This window comes from Cydia amplana, chromosome 21 (assembly GCF_948474715.1).
Source record: "Cydia amplana chromosome 21, ilCydAmpl1.1, whole genome shotgun sequence".
Taxonomy (NCBI): Eukaryota; Metazoa; Arthropoda; class Insecta; order Lepidoptera; family Tortricidae; genus Cydia; species Cydia amplana.
In genome coordinates this window covers 6,411,463-6,436,294 of record NC_086089.1, presented here as the reverse complement: position 1 = coordinate 6,436,294, position 24,832 = coordinate 6,411,463, and the positions used below count along the sequence as shown (strand labels likewise).

The window sequence follows — 24,832 nt, the reverse complement described above, 5'->3', positions numbered from 1 at the left end:
CACCTCGGCCGCTCCGATATATCTAATGGCGACTGTACAATAGGCACTGACAATCCAACCTCTAGACTGAGCTTAGGCCAATTCTTTCATGAAACCGATGCTGCCAAAAATACGGGGGTGCGGGGGGACGAGGTGAGCGAATCCCGTGCCGTGATTGGTCCGTTCAAAGACACGTACCAATCACGGCACGGGATTGACTCGAAGATGGAGTAACGCTACCGTATGTGTGGCAGAGGGGGTAGCGCGACTATGCTATATCTAGAGGTTGGATTGTCTGTGACAATAAGTAACTCTGTTAAAATATTACAAAACCACTGGCGTCATTTTAACATGTAATTTTTCAATGATATGTAGGTATGTTTTATAATATTTTTCACGTAGCTTGGATTGGGTCACAGACTAAATAATAGTACTAGGTACAGAAGGTTCACTCTCTAACAAAACGCGTCTATTACGACAAATATGACCGCTAGGTGGCGCAAGCGCGAGCAGGTGTCCGTTCCGTAGCGGTGCGCGGCAACTACTATGGCTAGACACCAAAATTGGTGTGGGCCGCATGTACTTGTAGGTACCTGTCTGTAGCGACGCGACGAAATCGCGGAGTGAGTCACGCCTGACAATACCTAAATTTGCAAACCTCTTATCTACTCCGAGACTTGCGACTTTAGCGGACGATTTTTGTGGTTAAAATTTAGAATCCTAGTATGCAGTCTTCATCCCCGTCTCCGTTCTCGCTGTGATCAGATAAGAATCTGAGTTCAGGAGGCGCTTTATCTAATTCTTCATCGTCTGACTGGTTGTCTACCGGATTGTGAACATTTATTTCTATTGGGCCTTCAGACCGGACAATGACATTAGGTTCAAGCGTCTCTCTTACTTTTGCCTGAGGCTTATCTCTCTTACCATCAGATGTATCATTTTTACTGCTTGTAGGAACCACGCCCTCTATCACACTAATTTTTTGTACCTGATCAGTTCCACCAGTAACTGCTGCAGTCTCTATATGCTCTACTAAATCGTTCAAATCATTTGCCAGTTCATCAGGACTTGCCGCATCAGGAATTTCATCAAATATATTCGTTTCTCTTACTTCTTTCTCATCTGCTTCCTTTAAACGTTTAGATTTCTTAGCTAGAGGTTCATCGTCTGATGATTCGTCTAATAGTGAAGTGTTCAAGGCTTCAACTAGCATTGGCTCGGGTCCTGTATCGTCATCCGATTTGTCATTGTCAGAACTGTCTACAAGGTATTCTTCCTCCATTGGCTCATCAGAATCGACCAAATCAATTTTAGCTTCGACCTTCGCTCTGACTATTGAGAATTTCTGCTTTCTCTTTTCTTCATGTGTTCGCTTTAATAAGCTTGCAGAGTTATATGATGAGATTGTTAGTGGACCAGCTTTTAGAACCCTCGGCTTGGGCTTCGGCGTAGGGTGAAGAGCTTTAAATAATTTGACTGGTTTAACTATACTACTCGACACGTTCACAGTTTTACCATTATATAAATATTCGACTGGCTCTTTCAATGATGAAGACCTAGTTGGTAGGCCTTCAGTAGATATATTTAGAGTATCTGGGGTCTCAGTGTTGTCAACATCTTCAGTCAAATCAATGAATTCCTTTGTTTTAGTAGGAGTTGTCTTCGTTTTAGGATTCTTTTTGATGCAAACATTAATAGGGACTATAACTCCCGTGTCAAAGTCTAGTTTAAAGAATTTGCCATTCTGCTCGCATGCATACTTAAGCTCAGCAAAAGATGTCACTGGGCTGAGTTCTGGCAGATTTTTCGATTCATCATTTACAATAGCTTCGTGTTGTACTAGGTCTATGACTGGAGGTTCGGGCGCCGTCGTATCTTCCGCAGATATTCCCGACATCTCCATCAAGTCAGATAGCAAACTTTTTCTATTGCTAATGCCATCTTCTTTTCCTTCTCTTACACTTTGAATCTCTTGAGTTACTTCAGGTGCTTCTTTATCTTCTGCTACACTTTGGATTTCTAGAGTTTGTTTTTCACTTTGTGACTCTTCAATAACCGGCGCTGTTTGAGCAGACGCAAGTGGTTCAGTAATATCGTTTGGTGCTTCAGCATCAACTGTAGCTTCACTTACCGTATCTTTAGTCATGGGAACAGATTCTTTTTCTAAATCGCTGGTACTAGTAGTAGTAGATGTATCCTGTTCTGTTGCTGTATCTGCTTTTGTACTCTGTGTATCGACTTCCATATCTACGTTATTAGTATATTTCGGCGGCAGTTCTGTGTCTTGGAATACTTCGTTCGTTTCTAATGTTACAGGAGTGTCAGTAAGGTCATTAATATTACTATCGGCTTGAGGTGTCTCCGCAGTTTCATCGCTTTGTGACAAGTTTATATTTTCAGAACCAGTAGTTTCGGGCTGGGTAACAGCTGTAACTGGTTCAACGTCTCTGGCTGCGCTGACTTGTGGCTCAGGAACAGCCGACGAAGGAGTAACGCCTGAAGCATTAAGCTGTTCTTGCACTGCTGCTAAAATCGTGGGTAAAGCTGCCAATTGCGCTTCATCTAACTCAACGCCCGGATCCACAGTGTACGTCACATTACCTGAAGGCATCAGTACTAACTGCACACCAGCAGGCAGGGGCAAAGTTGGGATAACTTTTGGAGCTTGGAAAATTTCAGTCGGTGGAGCAACATCGTCGTTCTTTCGCGGAAATTTAACAGTGGTCAATAAAATTTTGTTCTTGCCCAAAAATATTGGGCTTTCCGATGGGCTTTTGGCTAAACTTTTACTGTGTAGATATAAAATCTTCTCTTTGGGTGTTTCTGGAATCTGAAGTGATGAGTCTTTTTTCTGGGGACTCACAATTTGTTTGGAAGCGATGGGCGTCGGATGAATGGGACACTGTGTGGATGCGTCTATCACTATGTTCCGCCGAGTGTCTTGACTGAGGGCAGGCCTCTGACAGGAGCAAGAGGCCCACGGCGATGGTTTTCGCTGTGAATGTATTTGTACTCTTTGTAGAGGTACCCTGTTGACAGTTACTGGATTGATTTGCGGTATGGTCGGTCGATTTATTATCGGTCTGATTGCTGGTCGATCTGATGGCATTAAAGATGCAATTGGGGCGGCTCTTATTTTCATGTAAGGTTTTGTTGGCGACGTTGGTGTTTCATTAATTTCATTGGCATTAATACCCAAATCTATAGTCACTTTAGAAATAGATGGTGCGACTACTTCAACATTAATAGATGGTGTCAAGGGCTTTGGAGGTGAAACTACTGTTACATCTGGAACATCAGGTGCATTGTCCATCTCGGTTACAGTTGGAACACGAATTGTATTTTCCACCACGGTCACAATTGGAACATGAGGTGAGCTCTTCACCACGTTCACAATTGGGACAGGTATTCTGTCCACCACGGACACAGCCGGGACTGCAGAAGTTCTGCCCTTAGATTGATCTGTCAGTAGAGCTGATTGCTGCACAACAGTCTCAATCGATTCGCAAGCTTTCTTCAGGCTGTCTTCCTCATCATCTGATAGTTCAACTACAGTTTTCGCCATCATTTTTAATCTCCTTGCTTCCTCGTCTGCCTGAATTTTTTTGACCAGTTTATCCGCACAGCAACATCGGCAGGGGTTAGGAGGACACAAGTGCTTGGAGTTACGTCTACGGTTATTAAGTTTTTGATTAGCCCAACAACAAAATTTAGTTTTTACCACTTTAGATACGGGCACCACTTTGGTCGTTTGTTTTGGGGCTTGTTTTGCGACTGCAACATCAGATGTTTTACTTTCGTCTACTTTACCGACTTCCTGGACCGAGTCTGAGTTGTCCGAGTCTTTTTGTTGGGCTTCGCTTTCCTTACATTTCCTTTTCTTTTTCTTTTTCTTCGGTATATTACAGCATTTGCAACCATCACCCTCTTTACCACTTGTCAGTAAATGCAACATTTTGTTTAACGTATCTGAAGTTAGCAGGCCAAAATCGTCAAAGTTATTTTTAGTCGGTACTGCATGTTTTGGTGCCCACGGCAGTGGCACTCGAGGCTGATAATGGTGTTTTCTGGTTGGTACTTCTTGAGGTATGTTGGTTTTTACTTCTTGTACTACAATCGGCATTGGAAAATCTTTTGGCTTTGTAGCGTCATCAATTTTGTCCAGTGCTTCTTTAGTTAAGATTTTCGCCTGATTGATCATCTTTATCAGCTTTTCTTTAGCTGGTGGTAAGGTTTCTGTAGGCAAACTGTCATTATCGCTTTTTTCACCCTCAATTTTTATTTTAGGCACGGTATTTTGAATGAAAATGGAATCAGTCACTGGTTGTACAGGTTCGATGCTCGGGACAGTTGAAACTGTTGGATTAACTTCTTGTGGATGAATAGCTCTACTGTTGCCAGCAAAAACTCTAAGTGGTGGCACTTGAGCAGTAAGCAACTGTTGGTTTATTCTCCTAACTTTGTCAATATCTGGTAAATTTATAACTTTGGTCCTTTCAGAAACTATTGGGGATGGATGTGGAATCAAATTTTGAATATCCACTTTTGAATTATCAATGAGACTTTGTACGGGCATCGCGGTCGGGACAATCGAAGACGCTCGCTTTTCTATTACTTCCGGTTTTTCTACAATTGCAGCCGTACCACTGGATTTTAAATACAATGTACCATTTACTAATTTTGATTCAAAAGCTTTACTTAAATCTATTGTCATTGGTATACAGGCATTGAGATACTGTCGATTTCTTGTAGAACTCAGAAAACCTATAGTCAATCTTTTAAGTTTCGTGTTGAAATCGGGATTTTTGCAAAGTTTTATAGGATCGTAAGTGCGAGTTCTGGGTTTCTTCAACATATAGCTGCTCGGTGACACTATTACATCTTCTTCTGAGTCTTCATCATCTGTTACTTCGCGATTGGTGAAAAGATCATCACTTTCTGCTATGTCTTCTGCGGCACTTATGACGCTTTCCTCTTTTATTTTAATATCAAGTGATTTATTACTCACCGGTTTACTCTCAATGGCCGCCATTTCTATATCCTCTGTACCTTTTACTGAATCAATTTCTTTGTTTTTGAACGTTTTCATTTGGTCTAACTTGGTAGTATAGACAACAGGATACATTAATAGTTTTAAGTCAAATTTGTGGCTTTCATCGTCCTCTTCTTCAGTTTGTTCAACTGCATTGTCTTCAATTGATTTACTAGAAGGTACGTTGGTTGTGGATTCTGCAATTAAAAAGGCAAACTAAATTAACTTCGATGGTGACGCATAATCACACAGTAAATGTATAGTAAATATACCTACATATTTCCATAATATTCATTTAGGTATAAAAATATACTTACCAATAGTTTGTGCGTGATCTTCTTCTATAAATTCAACGCCATCATCAACAAATTCAATGCCGTCATCAACGAAGTTTAAATCAGCCATTAAATCTATAGCGGCTACGTTTGCTTTATTTTTCAAGTCAATAGAGTCAACATCAGGTTTCTTATCAACAAGTGGTATAGCCTCTTTGGGCCTCTTAAGGTACGTCTCTAATTTGTCTTTTATCAAATCATCTATTGCATTGTTTTTTTCAACAGGAACTTCATCCTTTTTGCGGCAGTACTCGTCTGCTTTAACTTTTATTATGTCATCAACAGCGTCATCACTGTCATTTATAATATCCACGTCGCATGGAACGTTACTTGGTACGTCCGCTGTTTCTCTTTGTACAATTTCAGGAGATAGTTCTACTACAGGAGTTGCGCCTGGTATTTGTATAACATCATCTTCATCATCTGGACTTGTTTCCATTTGGCTCACCTCAGATTTTACTACAATTTCATCTGAATTAGTAGACACAACCTCAGCAGTTTCATCTGGACTATCGTCTGGTATTTCAACTTCAGGGACATGCGCAGCAGAAATAAGTTGTACATTTGATAAGCCGTCTTCTTCCATGGGTTCTGTTTTAACTTGTATACCTGAAGCTTCGTCATTTATTAGGGTTCCTTCTTCGGCAACTGGTATTTCCTCTTCAGTAACTGGGTTTTCTTGTGCAACTGGGATGTCTTCTTCAGTAGCTGGATGAGTTATATCAGTTGCATCATTGCTCCTTTCCGGATCAGACGTGTCTTCCATTTCATCATCGTTTTGATCTTCTGGGTCTGATTCTAAGCGGAGGTCTATGGTCTCGATTACGGGTTCAACAACCACTAGATCTGGAGCATTGGCTGAAAAAAAATGGTTTTCTTTTTAATGTCTAAATTTTGAGACTACTTTTTTTGTCACAACGACGGGACTTAACTTACTTTTTTTGGTTTGTGTTAAGGCCCCAGTACAAAATGGGCCATCGCCGGCCACTCCAAGGGACGCATTTATGCGTTAGAGGGAGCAAGTGATATTGCTATCTCATTCTACCGCATGGCTGCGTCCCTTGGAGTGGCCGGCGATGGCCCATTGTGTACTGGGGCCTTTACTTAATAGAAGGACCATGCCTTAACCTCAACATTAATGATATTTGTATTTTTGTCTGAACGTAATATTATTAATGAGAAATACTTACAGTTGCAAGGCTTCGGTAAGTTGGGCATCCTCATTTTAGCTTCCTGAAAAATTTGAATATTTATTAGATACGATTTCTTTGTGGTCTCGTTTGGTATGATTAGGGAAAGTTATAACAGTTAGAGTGAGAGGTATGTATCACTGTCTCATTTAACCCTTTGATCGCCAAAGACGTCAACTGACACGCGCAGCTACAGCCCAATATCAACCTTCGTGCATTCCGAAAAGGTTCACGATGACGCGCCGCTCACGATAAACGTGGCGTTCAAAGGGTTTAAGATATACCTACATATATGTATATGTGTATGTGTATGTGTGTGTGTGTGTGTGAATTAAATAACGATATAAGTTTTTATATTAACAAAAAACTAAAAAATAAACACTTACAAATTCCTCCGGCATTATGACAAAGCGTTTTTCTATTAATTCGTCCCAATCTGGATACTCTTTCGTTATTACTTCTGGGTATCTAGAACAAATAATAGTTTCTTTAACATAATTTCAGGCAATGCACTAGTACTAAAACGCGTATTATGGCTCCTCTACACGATGGGCCAGCGCCGGCCACTCCAAGGGACGCAGCCATGCGGTAGAATGAGATAGCAATATCACATGCTCCCTCTAACGCATAAATGCGTCCCTTGGAGTGGCCGGCGCTGGCCCATCGTGTAGAGGAGCCATTAGATAAGCGACCATAATAACTAGTTTTTATCAAGCAGACACGTCGAGCGATCCTACAATTTTTATATAAAAGGAAAATTTTAAAAATTCACCGCATCCAGCATAACTCGAACTGTGAAAAGAAAAAACCGGAAAGGTCGCAAGTTGGCGTATAAACCCAAAAGATGGCGTTACGCAGTCGCTGCTGTATTAATATGGGCAGGCTCGCCACAATTCGCCCTGTCATTGAAATATGGACTGTAACTAAATCATACAAGGTTCAAATTATATTGTAATGAGACGCGCCCCGATGCTAGTCGTTGGATTTGAACCGTACATATGGTAAAAATTTTGTACTGTCAGTCAAATATGTACCGTAATTCCTGTTTACTAAGTTTAAATTTAAATACCTCTTAGCGATAGCCATCTGCAGCCTCGAGGGCATAGACTTTCTAGCTTCCTCCAGAAGACGGGTGTTGCCCTTGTATGAGAACCAGAACTTGTAGAAGCGGCAGCGGGTCAGTTTCTTCAGCTGGTACCAGCGACGTTGGAGCAGCATCGGGGAGCATTGGCGGCCTCTGAAGGCGTAACACGAACATTATACATATATGTACTTACAATATCAAATAAATAAATAATAAATATTATAGGATATTTTTACAAAAATTGACTAAGCCCCACGGTAAGCTCAAGAAAGCTTGTGTTGTGGGTACTCAGACAACGATGTATATAATATACAAATACTTAAATACATAGAAAACAACCATGACTCAGGAACAAATATGCCCTTACCGGGATTCGAACCCAGGACCGCGGCTTAACATGCAGGGCCTACTAGGCCAGACCGGTCGTCAACATTACCTGTACAGTCGCCATCATCCGATATATCAAAGCGGCTAAGGCGCTCACAAATATCTGAACACGCCTCTATTGTCAGGGCGTTAGAGTGCGTGTTCAGATATTGTGAACACCTTGGCCGCTCCGATATATCTGATGGCGACTGTACCATCACGCTCCGCGATTGTTATGTTATGGTCCTAACTAAATTGGTTGTTCAATACTTGCGCTACGGAATATCCAATTTAGCTAGAACCCTGAATGGCTCAACAATCACGTAGCGTTAGAAAGAGATGAAATGTTTGTCCGATGTTTCGTTTAATGTCGAACCGTTGCATAATTAATATTATAATTTTCTAAACTGTTGTATAATAAATATTATAGTTATGTAAACTGTTGTACACATGACACTTTCGGTTGTAGAAGACAGTGGCGGCGGCCCAAACCTCTGCTAGTCCCGGAGCGCCCTTCAGAGTCGAATCGTTGTATAATGAATATTATAGTTGTCTAAACTGTTGTATAATGAATATTATTGTTGTGTAAACTGTTGTACACATGACACTTTCGGTTGTAGAAGACAGTGGCGGCGGCCCAAGCCTCTGCTAGCCCCGGAGCGCCCTTCAGAGTCGAATCGTTTTATAATGAATATTATAGTTGTCTAAACTGTTGTATAATGAGAGATACTAACTGTCGATTGTAGTAGACGGTGGCGGCGGCCCAGGCCTCCGCTAGCGGCTCCCCGGCGCGCCTTTCAATGTCGAATCGTTGTACCAAGCTGAATAGTTCTATTAGGGCTGGATATTCCTTGTTATCAGACTTATCCTGAAAAAAAGTCGTAGTTTAACTTTCATCATAATATGTGACTTTCCATCAGAGAAGGGTCCTTATGCTCCATCTGCAATAAGCATCGAGCTATGCTTGGGTGATTGGCCGAGCGATCGACTGCTATAGGAATATAACCCTTCTTACCATAGCAATAACGTCTATTTCCTCATGCACCAACACGAGGTCCACTAGCAGCCAGTCGGTGAGGGATAGTCGAGCGATGCTTGGGAGATTGGCCGAGCGATCGTCGACTGCTATCATACGGTTTAGCTTTTTCACGCATAACGCTCGCATTCGCTCCCTGAAACAATGTTTGTACGTTTCCGTGAAAATACGATGGAAAATAATTATGCACTACATCTGTACCTAGCAGTGGAGATAGTATTGAAGCGAGCCACACGAAATCGAGCGCTCGTACCTGCTGCATCATCGTTTGTGTCATGCTAATCCAGTCAGCCTCAGTACCTTTGTGCTGCGATTGACTGAAATAATATGACACGTTCGTACGTTTCCGTGAAAATACGATGGAAAACGATGATGCACTATTAGGTACCTATACCTACCTAATCTGTGCGACTGATTCACGGAACACCGCCATCTAGCGTACAATACAATGCAATTACCTTTTGCATTGATGTCTCTAGTTCTTAGACCATGCAGGGTTTTTCCAAGGGATTATCATATCAAACATTTTATATTTTTGTTTGAGAATAACCAGTTTTCATTGATTTTAAGTGAATATAAGTAGACGCTCTAACCATAGAGTACGGCAGTCCGAGCCGGTTTCCTTCTTCATATCCTTCCATAGTTCTTCATCGGGTTTCTTCTCCTTAAGCATCAGGCGCGCCACCGAGCGGATGATGCGCCGCTTGAATTTGTCCAGCTCCGACATTTTGCTGTACCAGAAATGATAAAATCGATGTGAACAACGCAGGGACACTAATAGTATTTTATACAATCGTGATATAATGGAGAGCATTGCTTGAGCACAGCTCACTATTGTATACAATACTTTTTCTAAAAAATACTTAAAACTAGTAGAAGAATCATATATGTAGGTAAAAAAACCAAAAGTATACAGCTAAGATGCGCGAACAGCCGCGATTCCTTCGTACTCGTACGCGACCCGGCCCCCGCGCCCCGCGCCCCCGGCCGGTTGCTCAACGACACCTTCTCGTAACTCATGAGAGTCATGAGGCCCTGGTACTTGCTCCGCGCTTTCGACTGGTCAATTTCATTATAGTTGACTAAACTGTATCGAAATGAATATTATAGTTGAGTTGGGGTCCCATAGTGAAAAAAGTATGCGATTTCACTTTGGTATACGAAGTCTTAATTCAAGCATTGCAGTCGACGAGTAGAAATAATAAAACCGAATAAAAAAATAGACTTTATTAAGGCCCCAGTACACAATGGGCCATCGCCGGCCACTCCATATCCGTACTATTTTCTCATAAATCCCAAAGGCCTTTATAATGGACAAATTACAAAATAGAAATTAATTTTGAGCATTTCATAAAACAAGGCGGCCTATATAGCCACAGATTATACAATAGTTCTCCAGTATGATGGCCCATCGTGTAGACTTGTAGAGGAACCATAAAAATCGGCCAAGTGCGAGTCGGACTCGCGCACGGAGGGTTCCGCACCATCAACAAAAAATAGAGCAAAAAAATCGTGTTTGTTGTATGGGAGCCCCCCTTAAATATTTATTTGATTTTATTTTTAGTATTTGTTGTTATAGCGGCAACAGAGATACATCATTTGTGAAAATTTCAACTGTCTAGCTATCGCGGTTCATGAGATACAGCCTGGTAACAGACGGACGGACGGACAGCGAAGTCTTAGTAATAGGGTCCCGTTTTTTACCCTTTGGATACGGAACCCTAATATCTTTTATCGCCCGAAATAACGAAATTTCAATTTTCGATCGCCGTAAGCTGCCTTTTCAAGTTTTCACCTACCTAGTCTCCTGGGGCTATACCGCGAAAATCGAAATTTGCAAATTGCGGGTATCTTTCTCTGTCACTCTAATTACACCTTCACCGGAGTAAAAGAGAAAGATCCCCGCAATTTGCGAAATTCGGTTTTCGCGGTAGGCCCCCTGAGCAAATATTTTGTATTTAGCAAATGTTTGCTCTATCCATTTCCATTGGTGTAAGAGTGTTGTGAACGGAGGAAGGACGGAGGAGGAACTCGCTCAGAACAGGGTGCCTAGCCAAAATACCAGTTTGCGCGGTAGCAAGCGAAACTGTAATCTCTCTCTCTATTAGCTAGCCTGCTGGGTAATTTTTAGGGTTCCGTACCCAAAGGATAAAAACGGGACCCTATTACTAAGACTCCGCTGTCCGTCCGTCCGTCCGTCTGTCACCAGGCTGTATCTCACGAACCGTGATAGCTAGACAGTAGAAATTTTCACAGATGATGTATTTCTGTTGCCGCTTTAACAACAAATACTAAAAACAGAATAAAATAAAGATTTAAGTGGGGCTCCCATACAACAAACGTGATTTTTGACCGAAGTTAAGCAACGTCGGGCGGGGTCAGTACTTGGATGGGTGACCGTTTTTTTGCTTGTCTCTATTTTTTGTTGATGGTGCGGAACCCTCCGTGCGCGAGTCCGACTCGCACTTGGCCGGTTTTTTATTCATATTACTCAGATTTTGATAAAATTTGGTGCATAGAGTTCCTTATTATGTACCTACAACATAACCGCAATCTCACTGTGTCCTACAAAATCTTCTACTGAGTTATGGAAAATGTATGGAATTTTCCGTAACTCAATGGGAATTTTCATAGGTAGGACATTTTTTTGCCCCAAATTTGGATTCCGTGTTTATTCCAACCAGAATAAGGAGCTTTTCAAACGAACCGTAACTATCAAAATCTGACAAAAAAATAAAATCAACTAAAATAAATGTACGTAAGTACCTACTAAGTACCTCCCCTACACGTATTCTGTGGTGTGTGGCAACCATATGGTGTGGAGGGTCGTTGGATTTTTTTTTTTTTCATAACGATTAGTCACTATTTCAATTAAAAAATCAATAAGAATTTTCTGAAGCTCTGAAAATAAAAAAAACGCAACTTCCCCTTACACTGAGCATGGGCCGACATGGTCTTGGCCGGTTTTGTTGGGATTTGACATTTGGGGCATTATCTATGAAAAGGAACCTTATTGTCGATGGTGCTTACGCCGCACAGCTCCGCGCGGCATTGTATTTATATCGGATCATCGTTAATACTGCCCTGCTAATAGTAAGTGCAGTAGGCAGGGATCGGAACCGGTTTTTTGCAAAAACATAGAAATAACCATATTTTTCGAATTATTTTATACCCGAAATGTAGCACTCAGTTGTGTTTTTAGGTTACGACTTCGTATTATTAGATTTCCTAATTAGAAATGAAGTAATTAGCAAAGAACGAAAAATACCGTTTCCGTTCCCATACAAAAAATACCGGTATTCGATCCCTGGCAGTAGGTACTTCCATGAAAATCATCGTTTAAATAAATAACTTATTCAAAGAGAACAAGATAAACAATTGCATAATGATTGCATACTTAACTTTTCAACTGCGATTACTGCGTAATGTTGTTAGCACGGCAGAATAATGGCGTAAGCGCCATCGACAATAAGGTCCCTTTTCATAGATAACGTCACATTTAGTCAACTGTTGTTAAAAGAGTCTGTGCGGAAAGAGAAGAGTCGTGGAAAGTATGGGGCCCAATACAATCCACGACTCTTCTGTTTCCGCACAGACTCTAGATCTAGAAGTCTAGACAGTTGACTAAATGTCAAGGACAAAGCCGCCTTGACTCCAGACGGCCTACAAAAATGAACATCAAAATTTCGTTATTTGCCTCTCTATCTATTGTATACCCACATTTATTTGACGATTTGACGACCGGTCTGGCCTAGTGGGTAGTGACCCTGCCTGTGAAGCCGCGGTCCTGGGTTCGAATCCCAGTAAGGGCATTTATTTGTGTGATGAGCACAGATATTTGTTCCTGCGTCATGGTTGTTTTCTATGTATTTAAGTATTTGTATATTATATCTATCGTTGTCTGAGTACCCACAACACAAGCCTTCTTGAGCTTACCGTGGGGCTTAGTCAATTTGTGTAAAAAATCCATTATTAATTAATATTTATGTCGATGTCTCTATCGCAGGATGGAAATACGATAGAGAGGAAATTACGATTTTCGCGGTAGACCCTCAGGTATATTAATTAAGTCTGTTAATACAAATATCTATGTACTTACGACCTTCTAGATTTGCTAAATAAAAAACAAGCGTAAGAAGGCCGCATCTGCGCCGTATTTTGTACAGAGAGCGAGCTCTACTTACAACGATGTCTGAATTAAATGGTGTAAACTGGCGTAAGTGGCTCTCGCAGTATTATTTTTGTTTTTAGGGTTCCGTATCCAAAATTCAATTTTCAGAATCATTTACCGACTAAGTACCTACATAATTGTCCGGGTGTCGCCATCGACGGATGCTTGATAATCAAATCATTAAATAATGGTTCATATAGGTAATATAAAATTCTTGTACCTAGGTACCTATTTAGGTAAGTTTTTTTTTGCGTAAACATAAATGTTTCCCACATTATTACTAAGGTTTATGAATATTTTTTTATTAATTGACCGAAGCGTTAGGGCTTATTTATACGGTGCGAGAACTCGCATGCGAGTTTCATTACATTGCGTCATTTGATCGGTCGGCTGAGTTGACGTCACCTCAATGGTCCGCAATGTAACTAAAATCGTATACGAGTTCGCGCGCCGTCTAAATGAGCCCTTTAGCGAAGGTCTCCGTTTTGACTTGAACAGCTCCGATAATTGAACGGGTTTTTTTTCATTTACTTATTGTTTTTGGAGCTTTTAGGGTTCTGTACCACAAAGAAAACACAAAACCATTACTTACAGGATCTCTCGTCATGTCTCTCCCAAGTTAATTTGCTGCAAGTGGGCCGATTAGGTTGAAATTTGGGACACAAATGTAGTCGGTGACCCAAAGACGGACGTGTACTTAGTTACTTACCGTAAATATACTTGGTCAACCAGATCTTGACAGTAGAAAAAGGCGGCAAATTTAAAAAATGTAGGCGCGAAGGGATATCGTCCCATAGAAAATTTGAATTTCGCGCCTTTTTTTACTGACAAGATTTGGTTGACCAGCTATAAATAAATTGTATAAATTGTATTTAAAAAAAAAGTTACATGGTGGTCACTTTTGTGGGGTAAAGTAGAAAATTAAATCTTATGCAAACTTGTTGTGAAGATCTCAGACTAATAGGTACTTACTTAAGTAGATACCTAGATACCTGTAGGTACCTATTATTATTTTTAATTAGAAACGTAATAATTGTAATGATATTTAAGAAACAACTTAGCTACTTAGTTAGATGTATTTTGTAATTTGTAAGCAGCTGTTATTTTTACCCGGTAACTAAACGTGTTTTTAGGGTTCCGTACCCAAAAGGTATAAACGGGACCCATTAAATACTAAGACTCCACTGTCCGTCTGTCTGTCACCAGGCTGTATCTCATTAACCGTGATAGCTAGACAGTTGAAATGTTACTACTACTTTCATAAATCTAAAACTTAACCTATAAATCCAAATACTTTATAACTGCCGCCTAGAAATTCAAACATTACGCCCGTCGCCGCTCACCGGACGTTGACCCTACGCGCATATGATTTGAAGCGTTTGCCGTACAGCGCCATCTATGAAGTGTGCTGAAAATTAGTTGTAGCAGAACTTGAATTATACGTGATACTGCCATCTGTACAAATTTGTTCGCAATAATACCAAATGAAGACAACTCACTATATTACTATTTAACCAGCGACTATATTGTACAGCTAGCTTTGAATTGACAAACAAAATCCGCTAGATAGCGCGGTAGATATGTTTCTAAGCTAAGTACTGTACCTATATTGAAAACAGTTATCAATAAAAGTTTCTAACCACGTTCTATACCGATATTCTTTTTCTAATTAAGACATAAATAGATGCAATATTCTTTTCGAAAATGGCAGATTGCGTAAAATGTGAAGATAAAATAATAGACCGAGAATTTCTATTATGCTCAATGTGCCGCGACAAATATCATCGTGATTGCACTAATGTATCTAGAGCTCGGTTTTACAATACGATGACATTAAGTCACAAACAAGCGTGGAAATGCCAAAACTGCCTAAACAAACTGAGAAACAATAATGATAAGAAAACTCCTGAAAGGAACTCTATTCTTACCACGAAAACTACAACTACAAACTACACTAATATGACTTTGAGACGCAAGCAACCGATGGGACCTACAGCTACACAAAATTCCCAACCACTGATAAGACCATCAATAGATATACATGACCACATTCTAGACGACAAGAGCCTGATAGGAGACACCCAGAATACTTCACGTTCCTCTGAACCAGACAAAGTTAATAGTACCGTTACTATGGATGCTATCAGCAGAATATTTGACGAAAAATTAGCACTATATAACCAGACAATAATCACACAGTTCAAGACCATTATACAGGATGAGATACATACGGCAATCACCTCACTCAAGTCAGAGGTAACCCAAAAAACTGATGACCTCTCCATTGAACAGGTACAAATAAAAGAAAATATCACTAATCTAAACCGAAGAATCCAAACCCTAGAAAAACAAAACCTTAAGCTACAAGAGGAAATACATCTCATACAAAAAAACACCACAAACATGTCACACTTGACTGTTGACTCCGTAACTCAAAATAAAACCATTGTACTACATGGATTAGAAGAGTACAAAGGCGAAATGGAACAAGATGTTTACGAAAGACTAACATATATCTTCCGAGACTTAATGAATACTAACTTGGATCAGTATATTGAGGATGTATATCGCATAGGAAAAAAAGGAGCGAGACGTCCTCTAGCAATCGAACTTATAAGCAAGAAAATGACAAGACATGTACTGCAAAATAGACACTTATTTAGAAACTCCGGCCTATCTATTACAGAATACTTCAATGAGAACTCACTGCGTGAACGAAGACAACTGGTAAAACTATTACAAGAAGCAAGACGTCATGGCAACCACGCAGTCATCATAAATAACCAACTAATAGTTAACGGTCAGGTTCACAAGCCAATCAATACACAGGATCTGACGCCACAGGAACTAACTTCGGACCAGGAGCACGCCTACTACAATCACAGCTCACCAACGCCACCTGAAACAGAAGAAAATAATACTATTACTAATAACAATAATAACATAATAAACAACACACAACCAATACAAACCCGAAACCATTCCTTTCGAGACTGACTTCTCAATATTCGTACAAAACATTCAAAGCCTGAAAAATAAAGTGCAGTTATTAGAAACTTTCTTACAAGAAAACCAGCACCAAGTAATCTGCCTAACAGAAACATGGTTTAAAAAGGAACATGAGAATCAAATGAACCTCAACGGTTACGTCCTTGGCGCCAGCTACTGCCGAAGTGAACATAGAGGCGGAGGCACCGCTATTTTCTTAAAGGAAGGCATTCAGTATAAGGAAATACCAGACATCGCGGACCTATCAGTAGAATGCACCGTGGAGTGTTGTGCAATTGAAATTAAACCTAATATAGTACTAGTTACATTGTACAGACCTGATCGAAATGTAAACATATTTTTTGAATTTTTAGGAAAACTGTTAAATAGATTAAAGTCCAAAAGCTTCAAGCATCTTATTATAGCCGGTGACTTTAATTTAAATAAATTTCAAAACTCTCCAAATTACACAAGGCTTACTAATAATATGCTTGAGCTTGATCTCACGCAAATCATAGATGTACCCACTAGATCTACCACTAATACTGCAACTTGTATAGATCTCATATTTTCAAATTACAAAAACTACAATGTACATATAGAAGACCATGGACTCTCGGACCATAAAAGCCTTATCTATAAATTTAAGCAAAGTGAAACTACTTTAAACAACACATATAGTTATAAAAGGATTTTTAATACAAATAACATACTTAAATTTAAAGCGGCTCTACATGATATAGAATGGAAAAACATTTTAGTTCAGAACGATAACATAAACGCTAACTATAATATATTCCATTACCATATACTTACATTATTGAATAGATTCTTTCCACGAAAAAACACTAAATGTAATACTAAAAAGAAAAAGAATTGGCTTACAAAGGGTCTCAAAATATCGTGCGCTCATAAAAGGCAGTTAAAAATTATGGTTAATCAAAATAATGATATAGTATTAAAAAATCATTTCAAGTTATATTCCAAAATACTCCAAAAATGCATAACAAAATCAAAACGGCTTAATTATATACAAGAAATGGAAGAATCTTCAAACAAAACTAAGACAATGTGGCAAGTAATCAAAAATATAACCGGCAAAAACACACAAACACAACATACAAATATAGAGCTATTACTTAACAACACAAAGATTGAATACCCACAAGCGATAGCTAATGCTTTTAGTGATTATTATACCTCTGTAGGCCACAGCGCAGGGCCTAGAAACCCGCTAGGGCGCCCATGTCCCAAGCCTTCTGTCAACTCAATATTCCTCCATCCTGTTACCGAACAAGAAGTCCAAAAAGTTATTCAGAACCTCCCTAACAAACATAGCTGTGGATATGATGAAATTCCACCCAGTCTGATAAAAACCTGTAATAGCGAGTTAACACCACCTATTACATTTCTCATCAATCAATCATTCAACGAATGCTCTTTTCCAGAGAAATTAAAAATAGCAGCAATTAAACCTATCCTCAAAAAAGGCGGGAAAAAATCCGATCTCACAAATTACAGACCTATCGCGCTCTTACCGTCCATATCGAAAATATTTGAAAAATGCATGGCAGATAGAATCTATAATTTTTTAGAAAAATATCACCTACTAGAAGAAAATCAGTTCGGTTTCCGTCAGAAACGTTCAACCACCCTAGCAGTCTACACATACATCCAAAATATATTAGAATATCTCAAAAACAAAAATTATGCCATTGGCCTTCTGCTAGATTTGTCCAAAGCTTACGACAGAGTATCCCATCCAATACTACTTAACAAATTATACGAAATAGGTATCCGAGGCAATGCTTACAACTGGTTAAAATCATACCTTGAAAACAGACAACAATTCGTGCAAATTGACCACTACCATAATGATTCCGGGCAGCTCCAAAAAATCCAGTCAAAGTGGCAAACTGTCAACAGCTCAATTCCACAAGGCAGCGTACTGGGATGTGTGCTCTTCTTAATATACATAAACGACCTCCCAAAAATTACTAACCATAAATGCGTAGTATTTGCCGACGATATCTCACTCTTATTTAAACACGATAATGACCCAAACAATAACTTTTCACATATAAAGGAAACCTTCTTCGACATATCACAATGGCTACAAGACCATAACTTAATTATAAATACAGCAAAAACAAAGACTATACAATTTAGACCACACCAAAAACGACCGACTGACTTGACACCACTATTACAAGATTTAAACATAATAGAAGAGACTGAATGTACCCTGCTAGGACTAACTATTGATACCCACCTAGACTGGAAAAAACACGTAGCCAAAGTCAAAGCAAAATTATCTTCCTTCCTATACGCGTTCAGCATTTTAAAATCAAACACACATATCCATTGCGCCCTGTCCGCTTACTACGCATATGCACAGTCTTGGCTCAGTTATGGTTTGCTATTGTGGGGCCATAGCAGCGACGCCCACGACCTATTTATAATGCAAAAAAAATGCATCCGTATATTGGTAAATATTCCACAGACCGACAGTTGCAAACCCCATTTTCAGGAACTTCAATTATTGACTCTCCCCTCTCTGTATATCCTGGAAATAACTTCATTTGTCAAAAATAATTTACACCTATTTGAATTTAACAAGAGTGCGCGTCGCAAAGATAATCTCATCCTCCCAGAACCAATCTTAGATATTTATAAAAAAGGACCGTACTACCGAGCAATAAATATATATAATAAACTACCTACTGAAATAAAAAACATACAAATAAATCATTTATTTACACAAAAACTCAAGTCCGTTCTATTGCAAAAATCATACTATACCATCGAAGAATTTATGCAGGATGATCTATTATGATAATATTTGTAAACAAAGTTCCTAAACATAGAAAATAATAATATGTAGCAAGTAGCAAGCAAAGTATGTTTAAGTGTACTAAATATTATATTTAGTTAATGTAGTCTTAAGGATAATTGCCATACCCTACCAGGGTGCCATGTGATCTGTTTCTTATTGTAACATCTATTATATTGTACCATGGTTTGCAATAAACGATATACTATACTATACTATACTATACAAGTACTAAAAACAATAGATAATGGTACGGAACCCTTCGTCCGCGAGTCCGACTCGCACTTGGTCAGTTTTAATTGAATAACGTGTAAGTACAAAATTGGACTATTAAAATATAATATAAAAAAATCATATGCTTTGCCCCGCAATTTTTTTTAAACCTGCCAAATTCCAATACTTAATTAAACTCAAAGAAATTAAAACCTATATTTTGTTATTTTGTCTTTTAAATTCAACCTATTTCAGTTTTCGAAAAGTATAATGAGTTTAAACTTTAAAACAAATACCTACTACCTAATAACAATAAAATCTGGCAACACTAATCCGTTACGCGCAGCTGCACAAAAAACATGGCGGACAACCCACTCATTCTACCTACAAACACTAGTCTTGCAGAGCGCACGTCTCGCGGCACAAGAATAAAAATAAAATACACCGCGCTATTCTAGTCACGAAATAGTTATTTTCGATACAAGTGCGAAAAAGAGGAAATTCGAAACGAGTGGCGATAAATTAAAACACGACCGAAGGGAGTCGGAATCGACACGAGTTGCGAATTACTTATTCGCACGTGTATCGAACAACGTTTTACAGTACATATGGCACTTTAAAGTTTCGACATACGCACGAAAAGTGCTATTTTACGCACTAGTGCGGAAAAGTAGCCCCATATGTACTGTAAACAAACATTCACTTCATTATTATTTCTCAACTCCCGGTGGCATGACGCCTCGGCCGAGCGCTCACGGCAATCACTTTCAAATAATAATTCGAACTAAACGCAGAAAAAAAGTAAAAATAAAATGCACCTTCGCAACAGCTGTCAAAACAATATAAATAAGTATTTAACAATTATGTTTTACCTTTATCCTTTTGCTGCTTTCCTAAAACTAAAATTCACCACGCGATTCATCAGTAATTCGAAGATACACTGACACGTTTGATAACCATGTTTTACTTTTCCCAGTCGTGTACGCTGTGACGATTGAAAACAAAATGGAAGAAACGTGGCCCGGCGGACGGTTGAATCGACTTGACAACCGCTCCGCAAGTGCGAGAGGGACGGCGGGTGCTATCTCCCTCTAGCCCGCCAAGCGTGCATTTTAGTTCATTTAGGTCGCGGGCAGCGAGCGGAGCGGTCGTGTCTTGGAAATGAGTACCAAATGAAGCAATCTTTTTTTCAGTTTCCAAAGGTAACTAATCTTAAACATTATATTTGTGGGTCACTTTCACTAGTTGTTGATGGCAAGGTATTTTGATAATTGGAAGCTATTTTTGCGTCTTTAAAGTTCAGTTCATAAAATGTTGTCAAACGAGTTACGAAACTAAGGTTCCTCTTGTTTGTAAACAGACAGGTTTTAACAGTGCGTTCTTGAGTTTTTATGGTTATTTCGATTTATTTTGACTTAGTAGGGGTAATTTCTAGTCGCGATAAACTGTGCCTGGGGTGTGTAGTGTAATAATAAAAGGGACCGTATTTTAAGAGGTGCCTTGGCCTGACCCCTATTTAAATACCGAGCATTGCGAATCACGAATGCGGGGATATTAATTATTATGATAATGTTGGCGGAAATAATCGTTTCTCTTCGGTAAGATTGTTATACTTGGTCAAGCAGATCTTGTCAATAGAAAAAGGCGGCAAATATGAAAAATGTAGGCGCGAAGGGATATCGTCCCATATAAAATTTGAATTTCGCGCCTTTTCTTACTGACAAGATTTGCTTGATCAGCTATAACATGCCTGTCTTTTCGACAAAACTGCTTTCTAGTAGGTAATAGGTTATCTATAAATACAGAATAAGTAGGTAATAGTATTATCATACTATAGATAAGGAACCTACCTGCGTTGGGTTCCGCTAAAAACTGTTGTTTAATGGTTATTGTTCCTGCCTATTCTGTTTTACTCATATAATATGTATAAGTATTTCTATTTTATGGCTAAAAATCGTGGAGCTGGCTCCCTTTTTCAACTTACGTGTTTTTAGGGTTCCGTAGCCAAATGGCAAAAAACGGAACCCTTATAGATTCGTCATGTCTGTCTGTCTGTCCGTCTGTCTGTCCGTCCGTACGTCACAGCCACTTTTCTCCGAAACTATAAGAACTATACTGTTGAAACTTGGTAAGTAGATGTATTCTGTGAACCGCATTAAGATTTTCACACAAAAATAGAAAAAAAAACAATAAATTTTTGGGGTTCCCCATACTTCGAACTGAAACTCAAAAATTTTTTTTTCATCAAACCCGTACGTGTGGGGTATCTATGGATAGGTCTTCAAAAATGATATTGAGGTTTCTAATATCATTTTTTTCTAAACTGAATAGTTTGCGCGAGAGACACTTCCAAAGTGGTAAAATGTGTCCCCCCCCCCCCACCTAACTTCTAAAATAAGAGAATGATAAAACTAAAAAAAAATATATGATGTACATTACCATGTAAACTTCCACCGAAAATTGGTTTGAACGAGATCTAGCAAGTAGTTTTTTTTTAATACGTCATAAATCGCCTAAATACGGAACCCTTCATGGGCGAGTCCGACTCGCACTTGGCCGCTTTTATTTTTAGCATTTTCATTTTAAATACTTACCTATACGTATGCGTGCCCTAATGTAATTTTAAAATTAAGGTTTTATTCTAGAAAATAATTTCAATAGATTAGAAATTAAGGTACATACATAATATTACGATACAATTTGACACTCAATGGTAGGTAGTGTATTCTAGCTTCACGGTCTACTACACTACAACCGAGGATGTTGTAGTCCCCAACACAATATATTTTATTTTTAAAATGGTTTTTTACGTTCATAGGATTGTTATCTTAGAAATCGTAACATGGGTACCTAATTACACCCACGACACGACACACCCACATTAATTATACCCACGTACCGTCAGCAAAACTATAACTACTATAAGCTTATCAGCCTTGCATATAAAAATGTATGCTATGCTAATAATAATAATCTCGAAGACAAAAATACTGAAACCCGCATTAGTTCTAAAAAAAATAAAACGCAACGGAACTCCACAAAAACTACATTCAAATCGCGCCAACTTCCAGAATACGGGCAATGATGACGTCACAATAATGGCCGCCGCTGGGCGTTACAGCGACACCATTGGAACCAAAACGTAATAAGTGGTTAAGTGGCGCCGAGTGTCATATGACTTAACTTAATATATGACTTACGCTGTTTTGAAAGTAAGACAATGTCATCGCTTCCATCGTAGTTCGTACTTTCGTAGCTAGCGCGTCGCCTTGATGATCTGCGATGACGTATGCTTTTGACGTATGTCGGGATCCATTTATAGTGGTAAACTGAGTTGATACACTCGATACTACACTACGGTGAGAGGTGAGATGGCAAACCATAGTAACCATACTAATTTGTCTGTACCCATAATGTCAATTTCATTCAATAGCGTGACGTGAGTACGCGTTTGCGTTATTTTAAGTATCATTTTGTATGGGATTTTGAGAATCAAGCGAAATCAGTTCAGATAACCCCCAGGAACACCTGTTCCAAGCGGTTTGCTTTGTCTCCAAAATGCAAGGTCCCCTTAGAAAACGGGATCTAAGATCTCGTACTAAAGTAGATGTATTCTGTAAACCGCATTAAGATTTTCACACAAAAAATGGAGAAAGAACAATACCTAAATTTTGGGGGTTCCCCATAGTTAGAACTGAAACTCAATTTTTTTTTATCAAACCCATACGTGTGGGTATCTATGGATAGGTCTTCAAAAATGATATTGAGGTTTCTAAGATTATTTTTTTCTAAACTGAATAGTTTGCGCGAGAGACACTTCCAAAGTGGTAAAATGTGTCCCCCCCCTGTAACTTCTAAAATAAGAGAATTATAAAACTAAAAAAAATATATGATCTACATTACCATGCAAACTTCCACCGAAAATTGGTTTAAACGTGATCTAGTAAGTAGTTTTTTTTAAACGTCATAAATCCCCTAAATACGGAACCCTTCATGGGCGAGTCCGACCCGCACTTGGCCGCTTTTTACATGTAATGTTTTTGATGGGATCTCATCTCTTTTTGTAGGCAGTCCTTCTTTTCGGGTACTCATACCCATACTATGTATACACATATCATAAATAAACACATCTTCATTCATACTTACATCTTACATCGTACTATCGTACATCGTAGTGTACCTTTACTTTACCTACTATTTGTAGGAACTGCAACAGTAACTTTGTGATAGCATATATTTATATGGGATTACAAACTTACTTATGCAGTTCTTAGATCTTTAAAACGTGACTGATTTTGTAATATTTTTAGGTTTTCTATGCCTTGATAAGCTGAAAACTACTTATGTTTAAAATTTGAAGCTTGTGGGTTGTGGGTATGCTACAAGGACCTTAGAATTATGATGATCGTGAGTGAGTGAATCAGTGTCAAAATTAAGGAACTTTGACATACAATAATTCTTAAGTTCAAATTGAATATTTTTAAGAATATATCTTCATGTTAAGCCCTATAATATAATATATTACTGAAAATTCAGGGTTACACACTGAGCATGGCCCCAACATGCTCTTGGCTAATTTTTTTACCCTTTGGGTACGGAATACGGAACCCTAAAAAGGTTAACAATCTTATCAATTGGTTTTTTGTTAAAAACGCTTAATAAAATATAAACTATACACCTACGAAAGCCAAGAAAATGTAAATGATCATTGATCATATATTTAATATGTGCTGTATATACAACTTATTTTTCAAGTGTTTTTCAAGAAAAAAACACGTCAAGATTGCTTACCTTCTTTCTAATGCTAAAAAAACAAGTAGGTATAGAGAGGTAGGTACTTTTACAAAAGGTAAAAATGACCGATCATGAGAGCAGTCGGGCCGCCAAGGTCGTAGACGACACTAGTCGCCTTAAACTTTGCTGTCTGTACTCTGTAGGTATGGGGAATGGGGATAGAAAAATACTATACAAAAATGAAGAAATAAATTGTTTATTTCGCATGAGTGAATCCTTACTTTTTTCGCAGTAGAGGATAATGTATTAAATAATGTATTAATACTAGGTATTCACATTTTTCACTAGTAACAATCGTTTTAATTGTAAAAGCATTTATCACACGCATTTATTTTAAAAGTGTTTAATTTTACAAAGTGTACAGTGTACGGTACATGTCCCAATGTTTGACAACTAATTGTAACAAAACTGATGTTTTTTACTAGATACTAGTAATGAGATGACATTTATTTGTTTTTATTAAAACAATATTATAAGTACCTATACAATAAGTAGGTACCTAAATAAATTACAGTTAGTAAAAACATTAAATTACTAGAAGTTAAATGTTAGATATAAACATCACGATTCTTTAAATTAGTTTAGATAGCGAGCGCCTTACCCTACCAGGCTACCAGGAAAAATTATACCAAAACTCTTATAATATTTATAATTCTAGTCACAATTTCCTTGCATTAGGAAAATTATGAAAGGGTTTATCTATATCCAATTCGAACGCCATCATGGGCTGTGTTGGAAAACAAACTTAACATTTTTACTTATTATTTAAATTACTTCACACTAAAATCATATCAAATACGTTGAGATCATT

At 38.6% G+C, this 24,832-nt stretch overlaps 1 protein-coding gene across 1 annotated transcript; it reads right to left on the bottom strand.

The window, feature by feature from the left end:
• Window positions 1-662: 662 nt before the first annotated feature.
• On the bottom strand, window positions 663-20,499 carry LOC134657863 (uncharacterized). The gene is made up of 10 exons (XM_063513443.1): window positions 20,100-20,499; window positions 9,616-9,753; window positions 9,002-9,158; window positions 8,721-8,854; window positions 7,606-7,773; window positions 6,923-7,004; window positions 6,537-6,579; window positions 5,329-6,204; window positions 3,329-5,208; window positions 663-3,292 (listed from the first exon to the last, which is right to left on the bottom strand). Exons 2-10 carry the CDS (start codon window positions 9,747-9,749, stop codon window positions 692-694), a joined length of 6,075 nt encoding a protein of 2,024 aa, XP_063369513.1. The 5' UTR covers window positions 9,750-9,753; window positions 20,100-20,499; the 3' UTR covers window positions 663-691.
• Window positions 20,500-24,832: the final 4,333 nt, after the last annotated feature.